The sequence below is a fragment of the Cavia porcellus genome, unplaced genomic scaffold (genome assembly GCF_034190915.1).
Source record: "Cavia porcellus strain 051 isolate PalLab524CR breed Dunkin Hartley unplaced genomic scaffold, mCavPor4.1 scaffold_32, whole genome shotgun sequence".
NCBI lineage: Eukaryota > Metazoa > Chordata > Mammalia > Rodentia > Caviidae > Cavia > Cavia porcellus.
Window position 1 is genome coordinate 43,983,485 of NW_026947515.1, and position 21,437 is coordinate 44,004,921.

Consider the following 21,437-nt stretch of genomic DNA (forward strand, 5'->3'; position numbering starts at 1 on the left):
TAGCTGCATTTCCAAGAGGCCCCCATCCTAAACAATGTGGCCTTTGCCCTGACACTTCGCCCACCAGCTGGGCATTCCCAGAGCCCAGCAAGGGACCTATTCCAGCACCTCAGCTTCTTGCCCATGCAGACCAGCTGGCAGGTTTGAAATGGTTCTAGACCTCAAGCCAACTTTGCCAGTGATCCACATGAAAATCTAACTGAAGGGCAAAGCCTCCTGTGAGATTTTATAAGAAGAAAATACGCACTAGACTTTATGTGATAAGTCATGGTCAAAATGCAAATACTCTAAAATACTGCATATAATTACCTTCAGTCAAAAAACTTATCTTCAACCTGTACATATAAGGCATAATGAATCTTGTGTTTAGGTTTAGTTCCAATCCCCAAGGTATCTTCATTATGTATGCCCAGATATTCTAAAATCTGGGAGAAACAAATCACAAACTCATACACTCCTATATCAAGCATTTTGGTTAAAAGCAATTTGCACAGTTGTTCAGTGAGCTACACCCCTAATTTAGAGGCACTTGAACTAGTTTCTCAGGTTTTTTGGTTGTTTTGTTTTTTATCTTGTTGATACCATTTTTTTGTTCTACTAACCAGTTCCTGGACTTGAATATCATGCAGATATCTGAACATGGGAAAACTACTGGGAACTTTTCACATCTTATTGAAAAGCTATAGGATCAGGAGGATCGTGGAAGGTTTGCTTCTCAAAGAATTGTTCTTGAGAGACCTAGTCCACAGGTGACACAAGCAGAGGGTTGTGAGTTCCAGGACCAGGAATTTTAACCTCTCTCCTCGCATATGCACAATATACAAGGAGTTATTAAAGGCCACCAGAAGTCTTTTCATTAAACAAGTCTGCTTAACTTTTAAAGGTTAGTGTTTCTAAACCAAATAGTGCATTTGAAAACACCGAATTTAGCCAGGCATGGTGGCATGCACCTGTAATCCCAGCACTCAGGAGACCGAGGCAAGAGGATCTTTGCAAGTTTGAGACCAGCCTGGGCTACAAAGTGAGCTCAAGGCCAGCCTGAACTGCACAGCAAGTCATTGTCTCAAAAAAAATAGAACAAAACACTGAATTTGACCATATAAATTGACTATAGATAGAAAGGCCATTTCGGTACCATAATCACAAGCAGCACAAGTGGGAAACAGACAAGGGTAACTGAATTACATCAAGATATGTGGGTTTAAAAGGAAGTCTGTTTAAAAAATAAACAAATAAAAACCTCAGCATGATGGTACATGCTTGCAGTCCCAGCAATCCAGGAGGCTGAAACAGGAAAATCACAAGTTTGAGCCCAGCCTGTGCAATTTAGTGACTTAGTGAGACCTAAATCAAAATTAAAAAAATAAAAAAGCAATGCAGATGTAGCTCAGTGTCAATTCAATCCCCAGTACCATGAAAATAAAACAAGATCGTTTCTTTTCCCCAAAAGTATGCAAAAAGACCACGTATCACGGATATCAAGCCCTAGAAACAACAAAATCCCCACCTCCGCCACGCGCAGAACACCACCCACCCTCCCCCAAGCACAAAGACTTTCTCTGCTCTCCATGCCCACTGAAATTCCACCCATCTCCAACACTCAGCCCAAAGGCCACCTCCATGTTGAGTCTCCCTGGGCCATATCCTGAATGTGCACAGAGGTCCTGGAATTCAGGCAATGAGAGGGTTCTGGCTCTAGGACCTAGCTCAGTGCCCATGCTGCTATTAGCCTCAGTTTACCCAACTTGACAGAAGTAGACATGGTGAAGAACAAGGATTCCTAGTGTTCGATCTACCATACACTGTGGTATAGGAAGTCAAAATGTTTGAATTTAATGAACTTAATGATCCTACCACTGAGGAAGGAGGGACAATATTGTGAAAGGAGAAAGCTTCTTATTTTTCACTCATCAATCTCATAAGACAAACCACAGCCCAAGCTCGGAGGAGCTGAAGAGATCCATGCTATGGTCATCCAACCACACTTATAGAGCTGGGACTCGGGAGGAACCTCACCAGCACCAGAGAAGCCACAGTAAGAAGCAGGGCAGCATTACTAGGAGAAGAGAAGATGAAACTTGGGCTCTTCAAATGTAGTATTTGAAGAGACATCACAAGGAGAAGAGACTGTAGTCACCCCGTGCTGGTCCAGGGACCACTATGGAGGTTTAAGTCCATTGAGTAACATTGCAAATCCGAAGCACACCAGCCACTAATGAAGGTAACCAGAAAAGACTGGACATGTCAAAGAAGAGACAGACTTGGGTTTGACAAAGGATGCGACCTTATGGCATTCTTTCAGAGCTCTGGTTTCTCCTTGTCTGTCTCTCCTTGTTCCTGGACCCACTGTGACCACTACCCAATCCTCAGCTTCAGACTGTGTGGACTTCCTTCTATCTCTCTTCTCAACCACTCCCCAAATAATGTTACTCATCACCAAGACCAGAAACCAGAATTGGGGATCATACAGTCTGGCCCAGTGACAATAAAAGTGACTAGTTAATAGGAATTTCCAGATTCAAATAAAAGTCCTGCCTGGACCCCTCTCTTGAACTACATATAGACTTCTAAGTCAAAGAAATGTTTCGCTGACCTCTTTGTTGACCAAAACTGAAGTCCTGATTTCTGTCCCCCTAAACCCTGTTCCACTTCTGATGCATCTAGATTAGTCTAAGCCTCCATTTCAGACCCAGTTATTAAGGCCCAAGCCTAGAAGTCACTTTTAATCACTCTTCTTCCAACCTCTTTCATCTAATGGGCAGCAAAACATGTCACCAGCCCTGTCTCCTTGTCTACTCTGCCCCTCTAGCCAAACCAACACCTACTCTCTACAGTTCTTAGAAAGATTAAGTGCATTATCCTTAGAAGAATGCCTGAACATATGTGTTATAATCAGAGGTTGCAAGAGAACAATTACATACAGGACACATAATTTGTGGAATTATTTATAATGGCACCCAAGGAGTCAAGTACAAAGAAAGTGCAGGAAATCTGTCCACAACACTAAAGACCTAGAAACTCCAGCCAAGAGCTTGGATCCCATGGCAATAACCTGCAAGAGTTCAGCAGAGAACCTAGAGCCCACAACAATGCCCCATGCAAGTCTATCCAATGGATCTGCACTGGGAAGGCCCAAAGGAAGCTAGAAAATCTGTGCCAGTGGGGTAAAGGATCTGTGCCAGTAGACTGAGGGTTCTCAATGGAGCCAAAAGCAACCCTCAAGTAAGGACCAGGGATCCCCCAAAAAGTATGACACTCATCTTCAGTGACAAGGTCCCAAACTCCTCCACTGATGAAAACAGCCAAGTTCATATCAGGAACCCAGTGTGACAGGTTTCTCCTGGAGATTAAAGAGCTCACATCTTCCCCTCCAAGTGTCAGGAAACTTTGCTCAAAGTAAGGACCAAAGCTCCACAAAAGTGAACAGCAGCTATCCTCAGCAGCAAGGTCCCAAGCTCCTCCGATGATGACAACAGCCAAGTTCTTTCCTCATCCTCTTTCCTGTCTCACCGTCCTTCGGTTCATGCACTGAGTTACACCAAACTCTCTCCCAGGGGCCTTAGGGCTTTGGCTTTCTTTTTATCTTCAGGAAGTCCCTTCCCACAGATCTTCAGAAGAATGGTGTCCCCAACCTCACCGTGAGTTCTGCAGAGCAGGGACCCAGGCTTTCTTTTTCATCTCTGTATGCCTCATTTCTGGAACAGAGCCTAGTACCTAGGATGAGCTCAGTATATTCAATGAATAAATGAATGGATGTCACTGCTATCTCTGCAAACATGAAAAGAGCTCTTTTGAAAGAGAGAGGGTCTCATGTCGGCAGGATGAACAAACTGTGGACACACACCAGGCTAGACAGGGTGGGGAGTAGACACTCAGAAGGATTTGCTCCAGACATTCCAAGCACCAAATCAACATCTACCATCTCCAGTCAATCATTTTCTGCTCCTGTAATACAGGGATGTTTTCCTAGCTCTAGGGAAATCCCAGAGATGCAGTTAAAAAGGTTTTTGCTTTTGTTTTTGAGACAAGGTCTCCCTGTGTTCCAAAGGATGGTCTCAAACTCCTAGGCTCAAGTGATCTTTCTTGGGCTTTTTTAAAAGCAAAGATTATGAGTCTGAGATGAAAGGTGATTTAAAAGCAAAGAATATGAGCTTCCAGAGACATACAGTGCAGACACAGGCTGGAATAAACATCTTGTGTTAACTCTTTGCATCTCATGAAAAATGTTAAGGGTTAAAACGCCAGAATTTTGTCACCATATTTCCTGTTCTATTCTTCTTTTCCCTCACCAAGCCCTTGGTATCCCACAGGGGCCTATAAAATCAAGGCCCATGACACAAGTAGAAATTATGGGTTGGCCCATGGAGCCACAAGACCTTAAAATGCAATACATGAGCCCATGAACGGAGAGGGCTTCTGTGTTTTCTCAAATTTGATCCAAAGCTGAGCCACAGACAAGGAAATGGTCTGGTGCTCTTGGCAGAGAAACAATGCCATCAAACAGAGGAGCAAGATAAAGCCTGAAGTCGTGTTGATGAGACAGAGGAAGGAAACTACCACAAGCTCATGTTGAAAGCTAGTAAGACTGCCAAGACTACCTTCTCTACGTTTTAATCCAAAGCATTGATCTAATGCCACACTCAACCTATTAAATGACACGAATTGGTTGTTGTTATCATCACCATTTTTTAGGAAAAGGCAGGCATGGAACAGCTGTCTTCTCATCTCTGGTCTGGGCTCCAGTACAGACACTGTGGCTAAGCACACATGCCTATTATCAACAAGAAATAAGGGGGTGCCATTGCGGGGCAGAGTTGGGGTACAGGGGTAGTTCTCTTATACACTGGAGGGGCAAAAGATGCTTTGGACACAGACTAGTGGAGGGCCCAATTATTCTTTTCATGCTTTGAAGTTGAGCATGGCTTTGGATCTAGAAATGAAAATGATTTTTATGCCTAACTCTGTAGTATGAAAAAGTTTATCATCCCTCTTTTCTTTTAAAATAAGAGAGGACTTTGTAAGCAGAAACAGGTACTAGGAGCCAGGTTTTACCAAAGACAAACTCTATCTCTGCCCCACCTCCGTTGCTTCTCTGAAGCTAATGAAGGCCAGGAGAAGGGACCAGGAAAATTCCTCTGGGATTCCAGGCACCCAAGTAGTCTGTGGCCTGATAGTCATGATCTGACCCATTCTACCACCCATCAAGTCCATACAGAGGGAACAAGGAATGGAAGAGTGCTCACATGAACTAGGAATTAATATTTGCATAAACAGAAGAATTCAAAACAAAAAGCACTCGCCCAGCTCACTCAACAGCAAGGTCAATGTTTGCCTGGCCTGCCTGGGTCAGTAGATTTTATACTCAACCACAGGGACTTGGAGAGGAGGCTCAGTATGGCCCCAGCCCAAACCAGAGTTTCCCAGATCTGACCAGTTTGAAAACCAAGACTCCATTTGGTCTTATTTGTCTCTGTCTCATTTTTCTTGTGTAGCTGTCAGCCCATTTCCCTGTCTGCCATGCCCTGGGGCTCCTTTTCTTAACCAAGAGAGACAGAAAGTTATTTTCTAGCATAAAATCATGTCTGTAACTATCTTCTGATCTTAAAACTAAAGGTCTTACTACGGAAAAGACATAGGGCAGGAAAGGCACTGAAATCACTTGCAGTTCGCAAAATTTCTGATATATTCTGCTTTATGACAGCTTCTGGGCTGTAACTTCCACTTGGAACAAAGGAGACCACCGAGCTCTTCAAGTAGGTCTAAATGAAATCACCCAAATTAAAAATGCATCCATACATATCAGACTCCTCCCTAGTGGCTACAGGAACCTTTGGGACAAGCTAATCCTGTTCCCACTGCTCTGGCCCAGTCTCTGCTCCTCAACAATGCCATGCACTGCCCTCTCTGCCCATCTTGTACTTGATGTCACACTGCATAGAAGCTCCATGAGAGGCTCATCAGGTGCCCCCGGGTCATCTTTCTGTCTTTCTAGTTCCCAGCACTGTGCTCAGCTCATCTGTGCTCATGCACTGAGCTCTTGTTCACAACAGCATCTAGCAATGGGACGTGTTCAACAGATAATGCTGAAAAAAAGAGCAGAAGAGGGGGTTGGGGATTTAGCTCAGTGGCATAAGCGTCTGCCTTGCAAGCAGGCAGTCGTGAGTTCGATCCCTGGTACCAATAAAAAGGAAAAAGACAAAAAAAACTAAAAAGAGCAGAAGAAGGTGGAAGGCGGGAAAGAGGCTGGGGAGGAGACAGCAAAGAAAGAATCCTAAAAGTGGCAAGTTAGGGAACTAACAAAGTGCTAAGATTCAAAGATGAAGAGGAGGAGAGAGATGAGGTCTAAGGGAAACAGAAAACAGTCCTTAGGCTAAGTTCCTGTGGGCCTTGTTAAAGATTTTCATCTGGAAATGATGACCAATGAGAAGCCTCTGAAAGGCTGCAGAATCAGGAGTGATTCACTTTGGCTTTTGTTTTAAAAACATGACCCTGGACTCAACCTGAAACGGGAATCACAAAGGAGCAGGTAACACACAAAGCAGCTGGCCAGAGCCTCCATCAGAGGTTCGGACAGATGAGGAGATGGGGTGTCCACAGGTGTGGCCACAGATACCAAAATGATGGGATGACTTGTGGGACCTGTGATGATTCTGAGAAAGAAGAAAATGCATCCAGAAAGACTCTAGACATCTGATTTTCTGGCTGCGGGAGCCATGTTGAAAATACCAGACAGTGGTGGTTTGGAGGAAGCAGGTAAAGATTGACTTTGAAGATGCCGGCTGTGGGAGGAGCCTCTCCTACCTCCAATGGAACTGTCTAGTAGGTGGACGGAAGTCTGGAGACATTCCATTTAAAGGATGTATCCTTTCCTGCCTGCTTCCTTCATCACACTCCTTAAAGTACAGATGAAATGGGGAGAGCTCTAGTAGCCTTTGGTCCATGGGGTTGATGGCCAAACTCAAGAGATGCCAAAGAAATGAGCTATAAATTGCCTGAGTCTCTGACAATTTTACAAAACCACTATACCTCTCTTGGGTTGCCTATTTTCAGACTTCTTTTTAATGTGAGAGAAATGAACCCATTGAGGCCACTGCTTTTTGAAGGTGCTCTGTCCTGTGTACCTCTAATTCTATTCAGAATACTCACCATCTGGTCTACCATAGCCCAGCATTGCTATCTCATTGCTTTAGGTCATAGAACTGCCCAGACAGGGAATATCCTCCCCCTGCCTGTATTTACTTAAATCCTGTCCATCCTTTGAAGGATGGATCAAATTCCTCCTCCTACTGGAGATCTCCCTGCCGCTTCCTCCGCTGAACTCTGGTGCTGTCTGCCTGCCCCCACTCCTTGGGCACCTGATCTCATAGTGAGTGAGTCATTCCTCCATTCATTTCCACTCGTTCCCCCATGAGTGAGCCTGGACTCCTCAGTGAAGCTCACTACCCTCAAGGGCAAAGCCCATGAGTCTCAGGTCCTTCTATTTCCATGGCTTGCAAGATATTCAAACTCCCAGGAGCAGGCAGAGGCCAAAATGTACATAAATAAATTTAGGGGAAAAACATTGGAAGCAAGGAAGAGTTGAAGGCAGTTAATAAGAAATCTAAAACTACTTCTAGTATTAAAAGATACCTCAGGGGAAAGAGTTGAGACATTTCCTTCAAATTCTAAGGCATAGATGCTAAACTCCACATCAAAGCACAATACCAGGGGGGGATTATTTACACACGAAATAATGCAAGAAGTCATTCCTGCAGAGGTACAGAAGCTAGCTCTTTCAGGAAAAAAACAACAGCAAGTCACAGCTGGAGACAGAGCTACTCAGGGGGACTGAAGCAGGAGGATTGCCTGAGCACAAGTATTAGAGGCTAGCATGGGCAGTAAAGCAAGATCTTTCACAAAACAAAAGATGAAGCCAAGCCACGCCAACCAAGGTATTTTCACATAATAGACTTGCAATAGATTATTTGCAAATGAAGACCAATTTAAAAATCACTTTGGATTACTTTTTTAAAGTATGTTTCAAGCACTCTAGGAGCAAAGTAAATGATTTGGAACAAATTTAGCTGATCTGTAAAAAGCAGTCTAATGCTCTAAAAGTTTTATGCATTTTCGCCATAGGACTTGAAATCGTTTACTCCGATGGAAAAGGCCAAAGAGACCTCCAGCAGAGCTTGTGACACAGGCTGACACAGCAGGAAGATGACAACAAACATAATTACTATGGGGAGGAAGGGGCGAGCAATGGAAACTTCTAATTTACAATAAGTCTCGGTGGAAACACGCCCAGGCTGTTTAGGGGCATGTCCAGATTGCTCAAAATTAAATTACCATGGGAGCCCATAAGAGAGATATGGAGGCGATCAGACATTCCTGTCCCCACTGAGAGCAATGGGGCACATTTGGAACCCACAGAAGTCACTGCACATGGGCTCATGAAGAACCTGGCAACAGAAGGATCAAGTTGAGACGTAAGAAATTTCCTGCTTAAAATAACACCAGTGCCTGCCTCTCTGAGATCTGCTTCCAGTGCCAAAGTCACAGCTGTTTACAGGTTTGCAAAGTCATCAGCTGCTCTGGGCCCTATAGGCTGTCTGGCCTGAGCGATTGACTACTATTTAGCATTTCCTTTGCTGCCTCGTTTCTACTGAAACTCAGCCTGGCTTTAACATGCCTGCCAAAACTGCCGCCTTCCGGTTCCAAGAGTCCCGGAGTTTGTGCCAACCCCGCGTGGCCAGATGCCTCTTGGGGACAGCGCCTGCGGACACAGAGACCCGGAGCCTCAGAGAAATCCTACCCTCCCCAGCTGAGTCACCACTTGTGACCGACAGGTGGCAGAAGCGAGTAAGGAGCGTCCTTAACTGAGTCTTTAGGGAACTTGTGACCCTGCAGGGGGAGGAAACGGATGCTGTCTGTGGTTTGGGGGACAAGCAGCCCTACGGTCACATTCACAGTAGTGCTGAATGTTTCCTTTACTTGGTTGTCAACTGGCCTTGTCAACTCAGCATATGATCTCCAGGCTGGTTTTAATTCAAATCTCTCTCACATTCAAGAGAAGATTAAGCCCCACCCACTTCAGTAGGACCAGGGTATTTCACCCATCTCCTTCCCCAAGGAGGGGGAAACATAAACCTGAGTTTTCTATCCGTATTTATTGGCCCCATATATGTTGCCCCAAGAATGTGTTAACAGTTTCTATTGATAACGAATGTTCTAGGTATTCGGTTCACAATGCTACAGCAACATGCCTCAGTGTTTCTGTGTGCAGCAAAGAGAACAGAGAATCCAGCAAGGGTACTGAATTACACAAAGTCAGAACCAAGGGCCACTCCATGGCCAGCTTTACTGAGCTGGATCCAAACTGATCTCACTGGATGTGACATCCCCAACATCAATATTAGATCATGAGCACTGTAGGGAAGCCTACAGCACTGCACTTCCTTCTTACAGGCTGAAGACACAACCTTTGGAACACAACACCATGGTGAGCCAGGCCTTCTGGCCCTTGAGTGCCTAGTGCTACGGTTTACCAGCCAACACACAGTACATTCCATCACCTCTGCACCTGCATGTCCAAAGATACAAGACTTCCTGCCTAGCCTTCCCCTCTGTGCATATGGGGGCTCCACTGAGTACTCCTCTGACCACCATCCCTTTAAATAAGTACTCAGAAGGTTTCAGTGCTATGTGGCACAGCTGAGTCGTAAGACCTGAAAAGGTGGTCTTGTTACACCAAAGCTGGCCCAGTCGTCCCTGGAACAGCCCACTTGCAAATGCAGCAGGAAGACAGGCACCAGAGGCAGAGGCACCCACCAGACAGAAGACTTCCCCTTAGATCACATGTCCCAGTGGGATGTGGTTATGCTTTAGTTTTTAGGCCACCTTTATTGCTTACCTGTATCCACATTCCTTGACTCATTAAAAGCATTTTACAAAGCTCCCAGGAGAAAACTCAAGGGCATTGCTCTAAGCAGAGGGAATTACGATCATCCCCAGGATCTTGGCTTCCCCAAAGAGGCAAAGGCCCCCTTTCTCTGGTCTGTGTCACATCCCATTTCACCACGGCAACAGCCTTCTAGGTGATACCTTCTGAGGCTAAGTATTTCCAGGTCTACACTAAGAAACTGACACTTGAGCACAAGTTTGCGGAGCAGAAAGCCAGTCTCACCGTTGACAGATGATAGGGAACAGTGCTGTACATTTCCGGAGGAGGACGTGCTACAGTTCTGCCAGAGGTCAGTTGAGTGTCCATTGCCCACGATCCATTGCTAGAAAGAATCAGATACGTAGAGTCAGGTGAAGGGAGCAGGCCAAGAGATGGCAAATAGCAGCAGCCCCACCCACCTGGCTGCCAGGCTGAGCCCTGCCGTGCCCTGCCCTGCCCACGACACACATTAGTAAAATTCAGTCATGACCCAGAATAAGAGAGTGGCAGGCTGGTATATATGGAGGCAGACACCATTTCTGTGAGTGAAAAGCACTTTATAAATGGAAAAATACCCCCCCACACACATATACACATCTACACTATTATGTGCAGTGTTGTGTAAGGAGTCAAAAAAAAATACTACACACTCACTATTTATGTGCAGTGGGGTAGAAAGTGCTATGGGCTCACACCAGAACTCCGTTTAATTATATCTCCTCTCCTCCCCTTCTAGGATTTACTCCCCAGATCACCACCTCTCTAAGCCCATTTCCTTACTTGTAATTCCTATTAATCTGACGAGATTAACTTTAGAATAACTAAGGTTTTGTGAAGATGCTCTTAAATAATAAAGCAATATGCAAATTTCCAAAAGAATAATTTTTCAGACCAGGAAATCATGCTTACAACTTGCCTTACACTAAGATGTTAAAGCCACAGACACTTAACTCCCTGAGTTGGGTTTCATCTTCACAGTAAAAAAAAAATACTGATATCTGATAGCTTTGTAGCCAAAGGTATTCTGCTGACCTGTTTATATCAGTGGAGATTTGACTAACAAGACACTGAGGTCACATCATAGAGCAAACCTCCTTTTCTAATTTTAAGTCCTAAAATGTTTTACAAGTTAAGCCAGTCATGGGAATTTTGGCTTGGAAAAAACAATTTCACAAATTCTCCAGTTCTTCAGTCAGACTGCATCAAGAAAACAGTGCTAGACAAACTTAATCAAAATAAAAGGTGAAGCTGCTCCTTAAGTGGGCCCTGAAATTATACGGTTTAAACAGAGGCCTGAACAGCCAGCTAACCAAATAGAGTGCCGGCTTGCTAACTACCCCTGACTCTGCTGGTTTTCTCAAAACAACTGAAAAGAGGCAGCTTGCCAGACACTGTTAAAAGCACTCTGAGGCATCTCAGACTATGTTGTGTGCAAACCACCCCGTGCTTATCCAGGGGGTGCACGGGCTGGGAACCCAGAAGAGGGGTCACCCACAGCCCGCCCCAGGAGTGTCTCCCGCCCCAGCCGCGCACTCACGCTGACGATCGTGGAGACGAACAGCAACACTAGCACAACGACGTGGAGGACGATGATTCCCAGCAACAGGAGGAGCATTCTGGCAGCGAAGTGTGCTCAGCGGAGGTCCTTCCTGCTCCAAGAGAGAGCCCAAGCGGGCGTGAGGGCACGCACTGCACCGAGAGCTGCGCGGGCCGGGCGAGCGAGGGAGGCGCGCGGAGGGAGGGTCCCGCGCCAGCGGAATGCCCTGCCTGGCACCGCGGCGCTGCCCGCTGGCCCGCCCGCCCACGCCGGGGAGCGCGCCCTGCAGCCGCGCGCGGGGCCGCCGGGAGGGGGCGGCAGCTCCCAGCCGGATCCACGCCCAGCGACCGCAGGGCCAGGCTGCCACCGAACATCTTTTGCATTTTGAACCAAACAGACAGTGTGAACATCTAAATCCCCCTGGAGGAGAGGAGTTTCCAGAATGATTCGGGGAGGCCACTTCAGGCACCCCTCGACCTGGCACCTTCCCGGGGACTTGGGATAGAAAAGAGACCACCCTCTCCTAGAACCGGGATCTGATGACAAATTGCCCCTGGAGCAGAGGGAAACTTGGGGTCACCAGAGGCCTGCTGTGATCCCGAGGGGATGCTGCAGGAGTCGGCTTTCCCAAATCTCAGTGCGCACTGCAATCCGTTACTTTTTCCCCAAAGTTCCCACCCAGGTTAGGGGAGGAGTTCCCACCTTGCCAGCCAGAAAAGCAGTCCTGGCTCCAGCTTGGCCTGAGGGCTCTGTCAGGCGCAGTCAGCCCGGGGAGTGTGGAAAGGGAAAAAAACGGTCTGGAAGGGTTTTCGGAACACCAAGAGCTCTGCTAGGCTGTCCAGCGAGACTTGGAGTAGAGGGACAGGGGATGTCCAGCTCCTGGGTGAGATCTACGTGCCTCTGCTTGCAGGGTTAATCTATGCCCTCAAGCACATAGACCCCAGACGCAGACCAGGTCCAGCCTGAGACCCGGTCTGGGCGCGGCAGACAGGAGCCCAAGATAATCTGGCGCGACACAGAGAATCGTGCTGATTTGGGAACGAGGAAAATTCCAGCCCATCAGGGCCGGTGGTCCACCTTCCATCTGATGCCCTGTGGTCCCCACCTAGTTTTACAGACTTCGAGGGAACTGAAAGGTTATGATGACCAGAGGACAAGGACAGTTTTGGAAGACCAGCTGCGTCCCTAAGGACTAGTTAAGTGCAGAGGCTTGGGCCGGGAAACGGGTTCAATCAGTTTGTAAAAGTAGCCAATCTGAGAAGCCTTCGTTTCTCTCCATGAATAACACACTCACAGAAACCTTGGATTACACAGAAGAAATAAGCAAAAAGTTTTCTGTTCTTCCAGAGGTCCAGGACCCGGCCCGGGATGTAACGTTGGGGTTTGTTTTACCATTGCATTTTGGAGCCAACGCCCCTCCAGCAAGGCTTACAACACCGCCCTTAGGAGTCTTCTATCCAGACAGCAAACCTTGTCTTGTGGGGTCTACAGACAGAAACACACTTCTCGCTACATATAACCCAGGGGGTAGAAAGGAAACAGAAGCGAGGCTCGCAGGGGTCTCCGCGCTCCAGACTGAAGATTTAGGGACCTGGCCAGAGCCCGCGCCTATCCCGGGCGTTCTGGCACACCACGACGGATGGCGCCCAAGTTTCTCCTCCAACTTTCCCCGCAAAATTACTTACAGCCCCAAGGAATAGCTGTCCCAGATCAGGTTGGCCTCAGGCACAAAGTCGGTGCGTTCCCAAGATTGCCGGAGTCCCCAAAGACAGCTGTGCTGCGGGGCTGCGCGCGCGGAGCAAGGGGGTTAGTGGGAGGCTCCTGGCGTTCCCCTTTAACGGGAACAACGCCCCGTTTACGTCGCTGCAGTAGGGTGTGTCCCGGGTCAGCGTGTGCGGGAGGGCGGGACTCGGGGAGGAGAGGGGGCAGGAGGGAGGGAGGCCGGGAGACGGTTACTTAGCTCTAAATGCGCCTCCGGGGGAAAAAGCCGATCTCTGCAAAACTGCAGAGACTTCAAACTAGAGGCCGCCGAGTTGCGCACCTCCCACCTACTCCGGCTCCGCTGTGCTCATGGAAATTCTTTGTTAACCGATTCTCTGGCCCTGGGTTCCCCTCATTCCGTTTGGGGGAAGCCTGCCCGAAGTTGTCCCCCGGGTGCCAAGCGCTAGGCTTAAGGGCGCATTGAAGCTGAATACGCTCACTCGGGGCTCTGGCTGAAGTTGTCGACCACCCACAAAGGCTGGGATGGGGGCTGGCGCTTAAGGAAGGAAGGCATCCTTGTCTTCTGGGGTCCTGGCGCGGTTGGCCTGCCTGGCGTCTTAGCTGGAGTCTGCTGTACCACGCCCGTCTCCGCTAACAATGTCTCTGCACCTCGGAAGAGCGCTGGCTTCCTGGGATTCCAAGAGACCGACCTAAGTAAGGGTTCTGCTTGGATGAGAGTGGAGGACTGGGGAAGAGAGACAGCGCCCTGAAATGCAGGCTCCTCCTAGCTTAGGCAAAACCAGGCTACAAGTTTGCCTGCCTGCGGCAGTCTGGTTTGGCTGCCGGCCTTAGCCAGGATCCGGGCCACGGGGTAAGGAAGTGAGGGAAGTGACCATTTGAGGTGGGGGAAAAGCAACCAGGGAAATCAGCTGACTCACACCCGCTGGAGTGTGTTTCCCCATCGTCTTAGAAAATCTAGCTCTTCTTGGCTCAGCGCAGGTGCGCCCGAGGAACCCTGCAGGCTGGCCAACCCAAGGAAGCACTGAAGGCCAAAAGTGGTGTTAAAAGCCCAGTGCAACACACACACACACACACACACACACACACACACACACACACACACACACACAGCAAGTTAGTGTACTGTGTCCTAAAATCTTACTACCCCAAGTGACCCCAATAATTTCCTATTATGTTACTATTTAAGCGTGGCTAATTGTATCCTCTTACTCTTTAAGTAAAAATAAATTTGAAGCGTTGCTCGAAGAATGGCCTTTTTAAAAAAACCTCTTAGGTTCAAAAGAATATTTGCCAATTATTTATTCGATGCCCGTTATTCACCTGGATAGTGAGGGTATGGGGCAGGGTGCAATGGTTCAGAGCTCAGGCAAGGCTGATCACTTTGCATATTCCTGTTGGGAATTTGGGCAGCTTCTGAAGTTTGCTGAGCTTTTCTGATCCATAGACAGGGCTATTATCGTCTCAAAGGTACATGATGATAATTAAAGGAGACGGTATATGCAAACAGGTTAGAGTAGTATCTGGAGTAAGATACGAGCTCAGTCCCCAAGTTCTGAAGAAGATTATTATACATTTGCCCTTCTCATCCGACCCTTCAAGGCAGACTTTACTATTTCTGCACTAAAATGACCTGTAATGTCCAGAGTTACAGATACCTGAGAGACATATACAAGTGAAGGATTAAAGAAATCAAAGCATTTTTCTCTACATTTTGGGTCATTTATTGATCAGATGTGTCCTAAAATGCTTACCTTGTTTCCTGTAATTCTTTTATTTATGTAATCAATATTTATGTCACTACATGCTTAGTACTGTTTTAAACTTTTTACAAATATTAGCATATTTCATTCACAATTTTCTTCCCTTTGTTTTTCTAGTAAAATATTATTACACATCTAGCAAGGTGCATGCATTAAGTCTATACACTACTCAATTCTTCCTTTCTTTTGAATTCAGTATTTTAATCAATAAATACCTAAGTCACAGCCACACCATAAGCCACTAGACAGGCGAACCCGTCAGTCCCTTGTTGCCTCCTGCTTTCTGCCTGGTCCGCGATGGGAAGGAGGAAATGCTACTCAGTGCAGTGTGTGTCCTGCTGTGCCACACCCAGAGCTCACTTCAGAGCCACTAGTGGAAGGGTCTTCCTAATCTGCTTAGCACTTGCCAGCTGTATGCCACAGTTGTCCATCATGCATGACCCCTCTCGCCCTTGCCATCTGATATCATAGCTTCTGGTTGCTCTCAGATGACTCTCTGCCATTCCAGCCACAGTCTACGTGCAGTTCTTAAACAGGGTTGTAAAAGCCCCTCTGACTTCACAGTCAGTTCCCACACAAGCATACAGTCCCCAGCGCAATCCTTTCCTTCTGCTGTTTTGCAGGGGGTGGGGACTGGGTTGCTCTCTGTAAATCACACACCACCAAGAGGCACAATTTGCCAATAAAACTCACCAGGCCAAACAGCGTAATCCCTTCCTCCACACGGATATCTTTGCAAAGGGAGGCCCTTCCCACAGGGCAGCCAGAGACCTACAGCTGGTAGACTCTAAGCCGTGCTGCCTCCAGCCAGGCTGTCCGAGATGCTCCCTGGTGGTGCTCCCTGTAACTGAAGCTAGACCAGGCTTCATTCCAGTTTATTCAGGGGCTGGTCCAATGCTGAGATATGTCATGGTGGCCTGAGAGGTTCTCAGCCTCTACTATTTAAAGAGACAGTGCCCAGTTTTGTGTAGCATCTGTAACAGGGTGATCCCAAAAGGTCCTTCAGAAAATGAAGAGTCTGGAATTAACTCAGAGAAGAGCTATGAGTATGTCTGAAACCTGGACGGCCAAGGTGTTTTCCCCAAAGTCCTGTTGCTGTATAGCAGAAAGGACCAGGTGATCGCAGCACCTTTTCCTCAGTTCAGTGAATTCCACAGTGATGAAATCTATTGCATGGAAGGTCTCTGCATGTAATGTTACATGTGTGCCAGATATGTTTCATTTTAAATCGACAGTGTCCTCTTACAAAGCTCCCACACTGCATGCTCACAGTGTACCAGGGAAATGAGCCTTCCAGCTCTGTGTTTATAAGCCCTTCATCAAGTCATCATTAAACATCAACTCTCAGGAGACAAATAAACAAACTCCCACCAAAAATGTTCCAATGCGTCAGGCAGGACAGGCAAGAAGACCAATTGGAAAGTGGTACAGAAGGTGGCAAATGAAGGCATATTGGTGTTCTGGTTTTTTAAAGCCTGCACCTACTCCTTCAAGCTCTCAAAACTATTCCCCCATCTCTAGCAGCTGCTCCTATGTGGATGCTCAAAAAAAGGGGACGTGATTTCATTGGATGAGCTTCCTGGGATTCTGGTGACTTTCCCACCTCTTATATTAGCGATCCCCAATCTGGAGTGACCCATAGAATTTGGGGAGGTCCTTATCTGCCACAGAAACTTTATGTGCTGCTACTCTCCCCAGTCAAGAGCAGATCTCAATGGTCTTCAGTTATTCTGCTTGCAGCCAGCATCTTTCCAATCCATACAAAACAGTTTCACTTTCGCCATTGGCATAAGCCATTTTTATTTTTCCCAGTAGTGGTTCCCAGCCCTGACTGCTCATTAGAATAGTCACTTGCCAATAACTTAATCTTAACCTACACCCAGAGATGCAGATACCAGTGTTAGGGGAAAGAGCTCAGGTATGTGTCATTTGTAATGTTCTCCTGGCCTGGAATGTTCTGTTGTGCATCAGGTTGTCTGGAGTTGGTACACCCATATTTACCTTCCTTCCTCTTTTGCAGTGGAATCCAAATTGAGTGTGAGCAACTTGCATACTGCTATACAAGTTGTAATTTAGTGTTGCCAGGTTATCCTGATGGGGGGTGAGAGAGAGAGAGAGAGAGAGAGAGAGAGAGAGAGAGAGAGAGAGACAAATAGGAACCTCTCCCTCACCCTTTCTCTAGCATGATCTATACATGACTGGAAAAGCATCAGCGTGAATTTTTGTCTTCTCCAAAGAGCCCCTTTGTCAAAAAATAAAAGCATCGTAGGACTTCAGAGTAAGACGATACAGCTCTGTTTAGCTACAGAGCTTAGCTACAGAGCTAAATCAGCTCTTACTATTCTAATGTTTTCTTTTCTTTAAAATAGCTGTTTATACTATCACAGATAATAAAATCAAACAAACTAGGATAAAACCATTCCAACTAATGAATGCAGACATTATAAGGCTTCAGAGCAATGTAATGGGGTTGTCTTGTGGTGAAATGCTGTGTTGCGTGCATTGTTGTGATCTGATCTGATCTGCTTTGTTATGTCCTCTTTTGTCTTAATCTCTTTAAAATAAAAAAAAAATTAAAAAAACAAAGAGCCCCTTCTCGGTGCCTCCATGATTAAATTGCCTTGATGCCAGAATTAAACACAGACAAACTAAGGAGATCGTGTCTAAGTCAGGAGCTAAGGACTCAGAGGAAAACGACGGAGCAGGATGAGGGACGAGATATAAATTTTGCTTTTGACTGCAATGGATGAAGCTGATTATCCAGCCCGCTGTCTCTTTATGAGCCTCTCTTGTTAGGACGTGCTTTCCTGTCTGTCCATCTCCTTTTGTTTGTCCATTCCCAGTAGTGAATTCCTGCAGGACCTGCTGGCTAGGGAACTAGTTCTGGCTGCAGATAAATTCCACCAGCCCCCATTACCAGGTACCATGGCTCCTGCCTCCATACCTCTGGACTGGGCTCTGTGCCTCCCTAGGAAGCTAACAAAGAAAAAACTTTTCTGGGCTTTTCCCACTCTATGTATCTCCTTCCACAGCCAGATAGAACCTCTACCCAAGAATGTATACTGAACAGTGAGTTTTTAGAGCCATGGCCAATATTCCACTGGGACACAGAATCCAAGTGTGGTGGCACACACCTGTAACCCCATCACTCGGAAGGCAGAGGCAGGAGGATCACCAGGAGTTCGAGGCCAGCCTGGGATACATAGTTAGACTCAAAAAGCAAAATGAAACAAAATAATCACACAAGATAGTCACCCAATTACATTTATCAACATTACTATTATATTATCCTTTCTATTTTATGCATAAGGAAAATAAGAATTGTGAAACTTCCCTGAGGAAATACAGTTAAATTCCAAAAGACTGTTTAACTCCAATACCTGAGCTTTCCTGCTGTACCATTCACCAGCAGCTTAACTCTATCAAATCATCTAGAAGCAACTGACTAAATAATGGCCCAAATGTACTTGTCGCTCACTAAGAGCCAGACTTGTCCCAGAACACTTTATATGAATCAAATCATTTAACCCATAACAGCAAAACATCAAGTGACTTTCCCAAGATGCTCTGTTATGAGCTCGTGCCTGATGTCCTGTGCTGCATACATCCTACCTGGTTCCTGGTTGTATCCAACATCTCCCTAGTGTATTTGCAATTTTTTATTGTGCTTCCATAGATACTATAATTTAATTTCCTTATTTCATGAAGGTTGCTGCATTCACATTTCTTTTTCTATTAAAAGGCAAGAAAATGTCCGAAAACATCCACCCACTGCACCTGCCACTTCAGGTGTCACCAGTCAGGTGTGACCAACAAAGCCATGCACTTGTATGAGGACAGCCATATCTGCACAGCACCAGCACTGGGACAAAAGCTTGCCCATAGGTGGCAGTTGGTTTCATAAGACTATCGTTGTTATGGGTGAGGAATGGAACCCAAGATGACTCTAGAGGAGGAAAACACTCTTTCTGCACTTTGTAGCCAGTTGAATGTCTATTGCATCTAGTGTCATGTGAGTGGGAATCACTGCTAACCACTTTCATGAAAAAAACTGAGGCTTGAAGAGCCTACAGCGTTTTCTCCAGGGGCCAGCTAGCAAAGGTCAGGGGAGAAACTTAAGCTAGTTCTCCTGATTCCCTGACCTCTGATTTTTCCATCCTGCAGACTCCTCAAAGAGCAACGAGCGGTAAGTCTGAATTCAGCGTTTGTCCAGGTGATGAAGTGGCCATTGAAGCATCTATCTCACCAGGAGCTCAGTCAATATCTGGACAGTGTTTATGCTACAAATGAAGCCTTTCCTGTCTCACTGCAGCCAGCAAGCTGTGTGGGAGTTCTTGGCCAGGCCTGGCTTGCAGCTGTCTGAAAGAGACCTCAGAAGTCAGGTTACTGCTTCATCTGGACTCAGTTAGCGTGTCCTGACCTTGGCTGAGACCAAAAAAAGAGGAGGAAAAGGAATAAAGCAAGAGACGAAGGAGAGAAGGAAGGAAAGAAAGAAGAGGAGGAAAAGGAGCAGAAGGAAGAAAAGAAGGAACAGAAGGAGCCAGTTTGATTTCCTTGACAAACAAGGATCATGCACAAAACAAGTTCAAACTTATGTCCAGATCCCTGGAAGATTGTCCCTGTAAGCAGAGACCCAGACTGCAAAGGCAGTCTGATGCTATGCTCAGTTTCACATTCCTTAAGTGGCATCCTTAAATTCACAACTTCATCTCGGGATAAATTGCATCTTTCATTCCTTCACCTGTAAGAGAGAAAAAGTACACAATAATTATGTTGAGCAGTGAAAAAAATACAAAGTACAAGGGATTCTTTGTTCCCAGATGCAGTGTTGCTTAGGGAAGCCAGATTCCTGAGATGCAAGTGGAGGGGGAGAGAACAGTTTTTTCTCTGACATCATATGAGCTAGCAGAGAAAGGATTCAGGGGTAATTTAAGTTAAAAGAGGCTCAGAAATGGATTTCTACCTGGGATTGCAAACTCTGAAATTTTTCTATGACTCTTGCTCCTAAGAAATAGGCTTCTGCTCCAACAGAGGTGGGGAAACTGACTGGTCTTGCCGTATAGAAATGGATGAAATAGGAGAACCATGAATGAATATTCGAGGCTTTTGCAGATGAGCATGGGCCTGCTGAGAAAGGCAGCTTGATCTTTGAGGGAAGTGAGCAGAAAAGGCCGCTGTAGCCCAGGGAATGCTTGGTTCGCGCATGCCAAAAAGTGGGCATTCATCTTCTGCAAGAAGCACAAGGTGACCACAAACAGTCCCAGTTGGGAATCGGGGATGACAACCCCATCACTGTCCCCACAGCATGTCCTGGGTGAACCCCAGAGCTTGAGGAATAGCAGTTGTCCTTAGAATGAACTTGAGGCAAATGTTTTCCTCATCACCATCACCAAGTCTCTGAGCCACTTCTCAAGTGTGAAACCTCGGCTATATCAGGGAAGGCCGCAGGCAAAGGTCAAATACTTTCAAGAGGTTCAAAGAAAAACTGGGCAAAGCACCAAGCATGTTTCCTCCCCATTGTTAAAGCCTAAGAAATATGTAATTCAGGGGGCTTTAGGGGTGTGCTCAGGCCTCACGTGGCAATTATTTTAAAAATTGGGGCTTGGAAATTGAAGTCTTACAGCTTCACCTCAGAAAAGTCATGGATATGCAAAAATTTATTGGAAAAAATATTTCTTGTAAACACTTTTCATAATGTATAAAAACATGTACTTCCTAAACCTCCAACCATAGTATGACTAGGTAAATTTTTGAACGATTATGGAATTCTTAAAAATAGTATCCAGGAAGAATATGCAGTCAAATGAGGAGACAGCTCTGTTGTATGCAAAATAAACCTATAATTTATTGCACATTTACTGTGTGCCAGGAGGTATGTTAAACCTCTCCTGTAAGGCGTACAACAATCCCAAGAGAGGGGAACTTGGATGACTCCTGAGGCAGCCACACAAATGGCAGTGTAAACTAAAGTCACCCACCTCTATCCAATGTACAGTCTTAGGTTTCACCCAAAAGACTGAAGATCTAGGAGAACGCAGTGCAAGAGTTGTCTTAGTTCTGTGCATTATGGTTTGGATTCTTAACGTCCCCAGAGGGCCATGTGCTGGACACCCACACTAGATCATCAGCCTGTGGCCTTACTGGGAGGCAGAATGGAAGCTTTAAGAGCTGAGGCCAAGTGGAAGGTAGGTCACTGGGGTTGTGCTCTTGAAGTAGATATTAGGATCTCAGCTCCTTCCACTATATTTTTCCTTCCTAACAACCATGAAGTGAGCAGCTTTCCTTCACCGTGTGCTGACTGCCCTGATGCTCCTCCTCGCCACAGGCACAAAAGCAACAGAACCATCCAGCCATGGGCTGACCCTGCTGCAACCATGAGCCAAATAAACCTTTCCTCCTTATGAGTTACTGAAAACAGATACTTTGTCAGAGTCACAGAAGGCTAATTAACACCTCAGGTTCCTAAATTCTAGTATAAAGTGGGGAAAGAAACTTT

At 46.2% G+C, this 21,437-nt stretch overlaps 1 protein-coding gene across 2 annotated transcripts in view; it reads right to left on the minus strand.

Annotated features, from left to right (window-relative positions):
• Pmp22 (peripheral myelin protein 22) overlaps window positions 1-15,792 on the minus strand; it is a 33,848-nt gene extending 18,056 nt beyond the window's left edge. Inside the window, exons 1-3 of one of the 2 annotated variants that reach the window (XM_003466209.5) lie at window positions 15,635-15,792; window positions 11,460-11,571; window positions 10,166-10,265 (exon numbers count right to left, since the gene is read on the minus strand). In XM_003466209.5, the coding sequence (XP_003466257.1) occupies window positions 10,166-10,265; window positions 11,460-11,537 (178 nt within the window). In that variant the 5' untranslated portion in view covers window positions 11,538-11,571; window positions 15,635-15,792. Of the gene's footprint in view, window positions 1-10,165; window positions 10,266-11,459; window positions 11,572-13,144; window positions 13,352-15,634 lie in introns of those variants that run through there. The other variant, XM_005002077.4, reaches the window with a different exon arrangement.
• Between the last annotated feature and the right edge of the window lie 5,645 nt (window positions 15,793-21,437).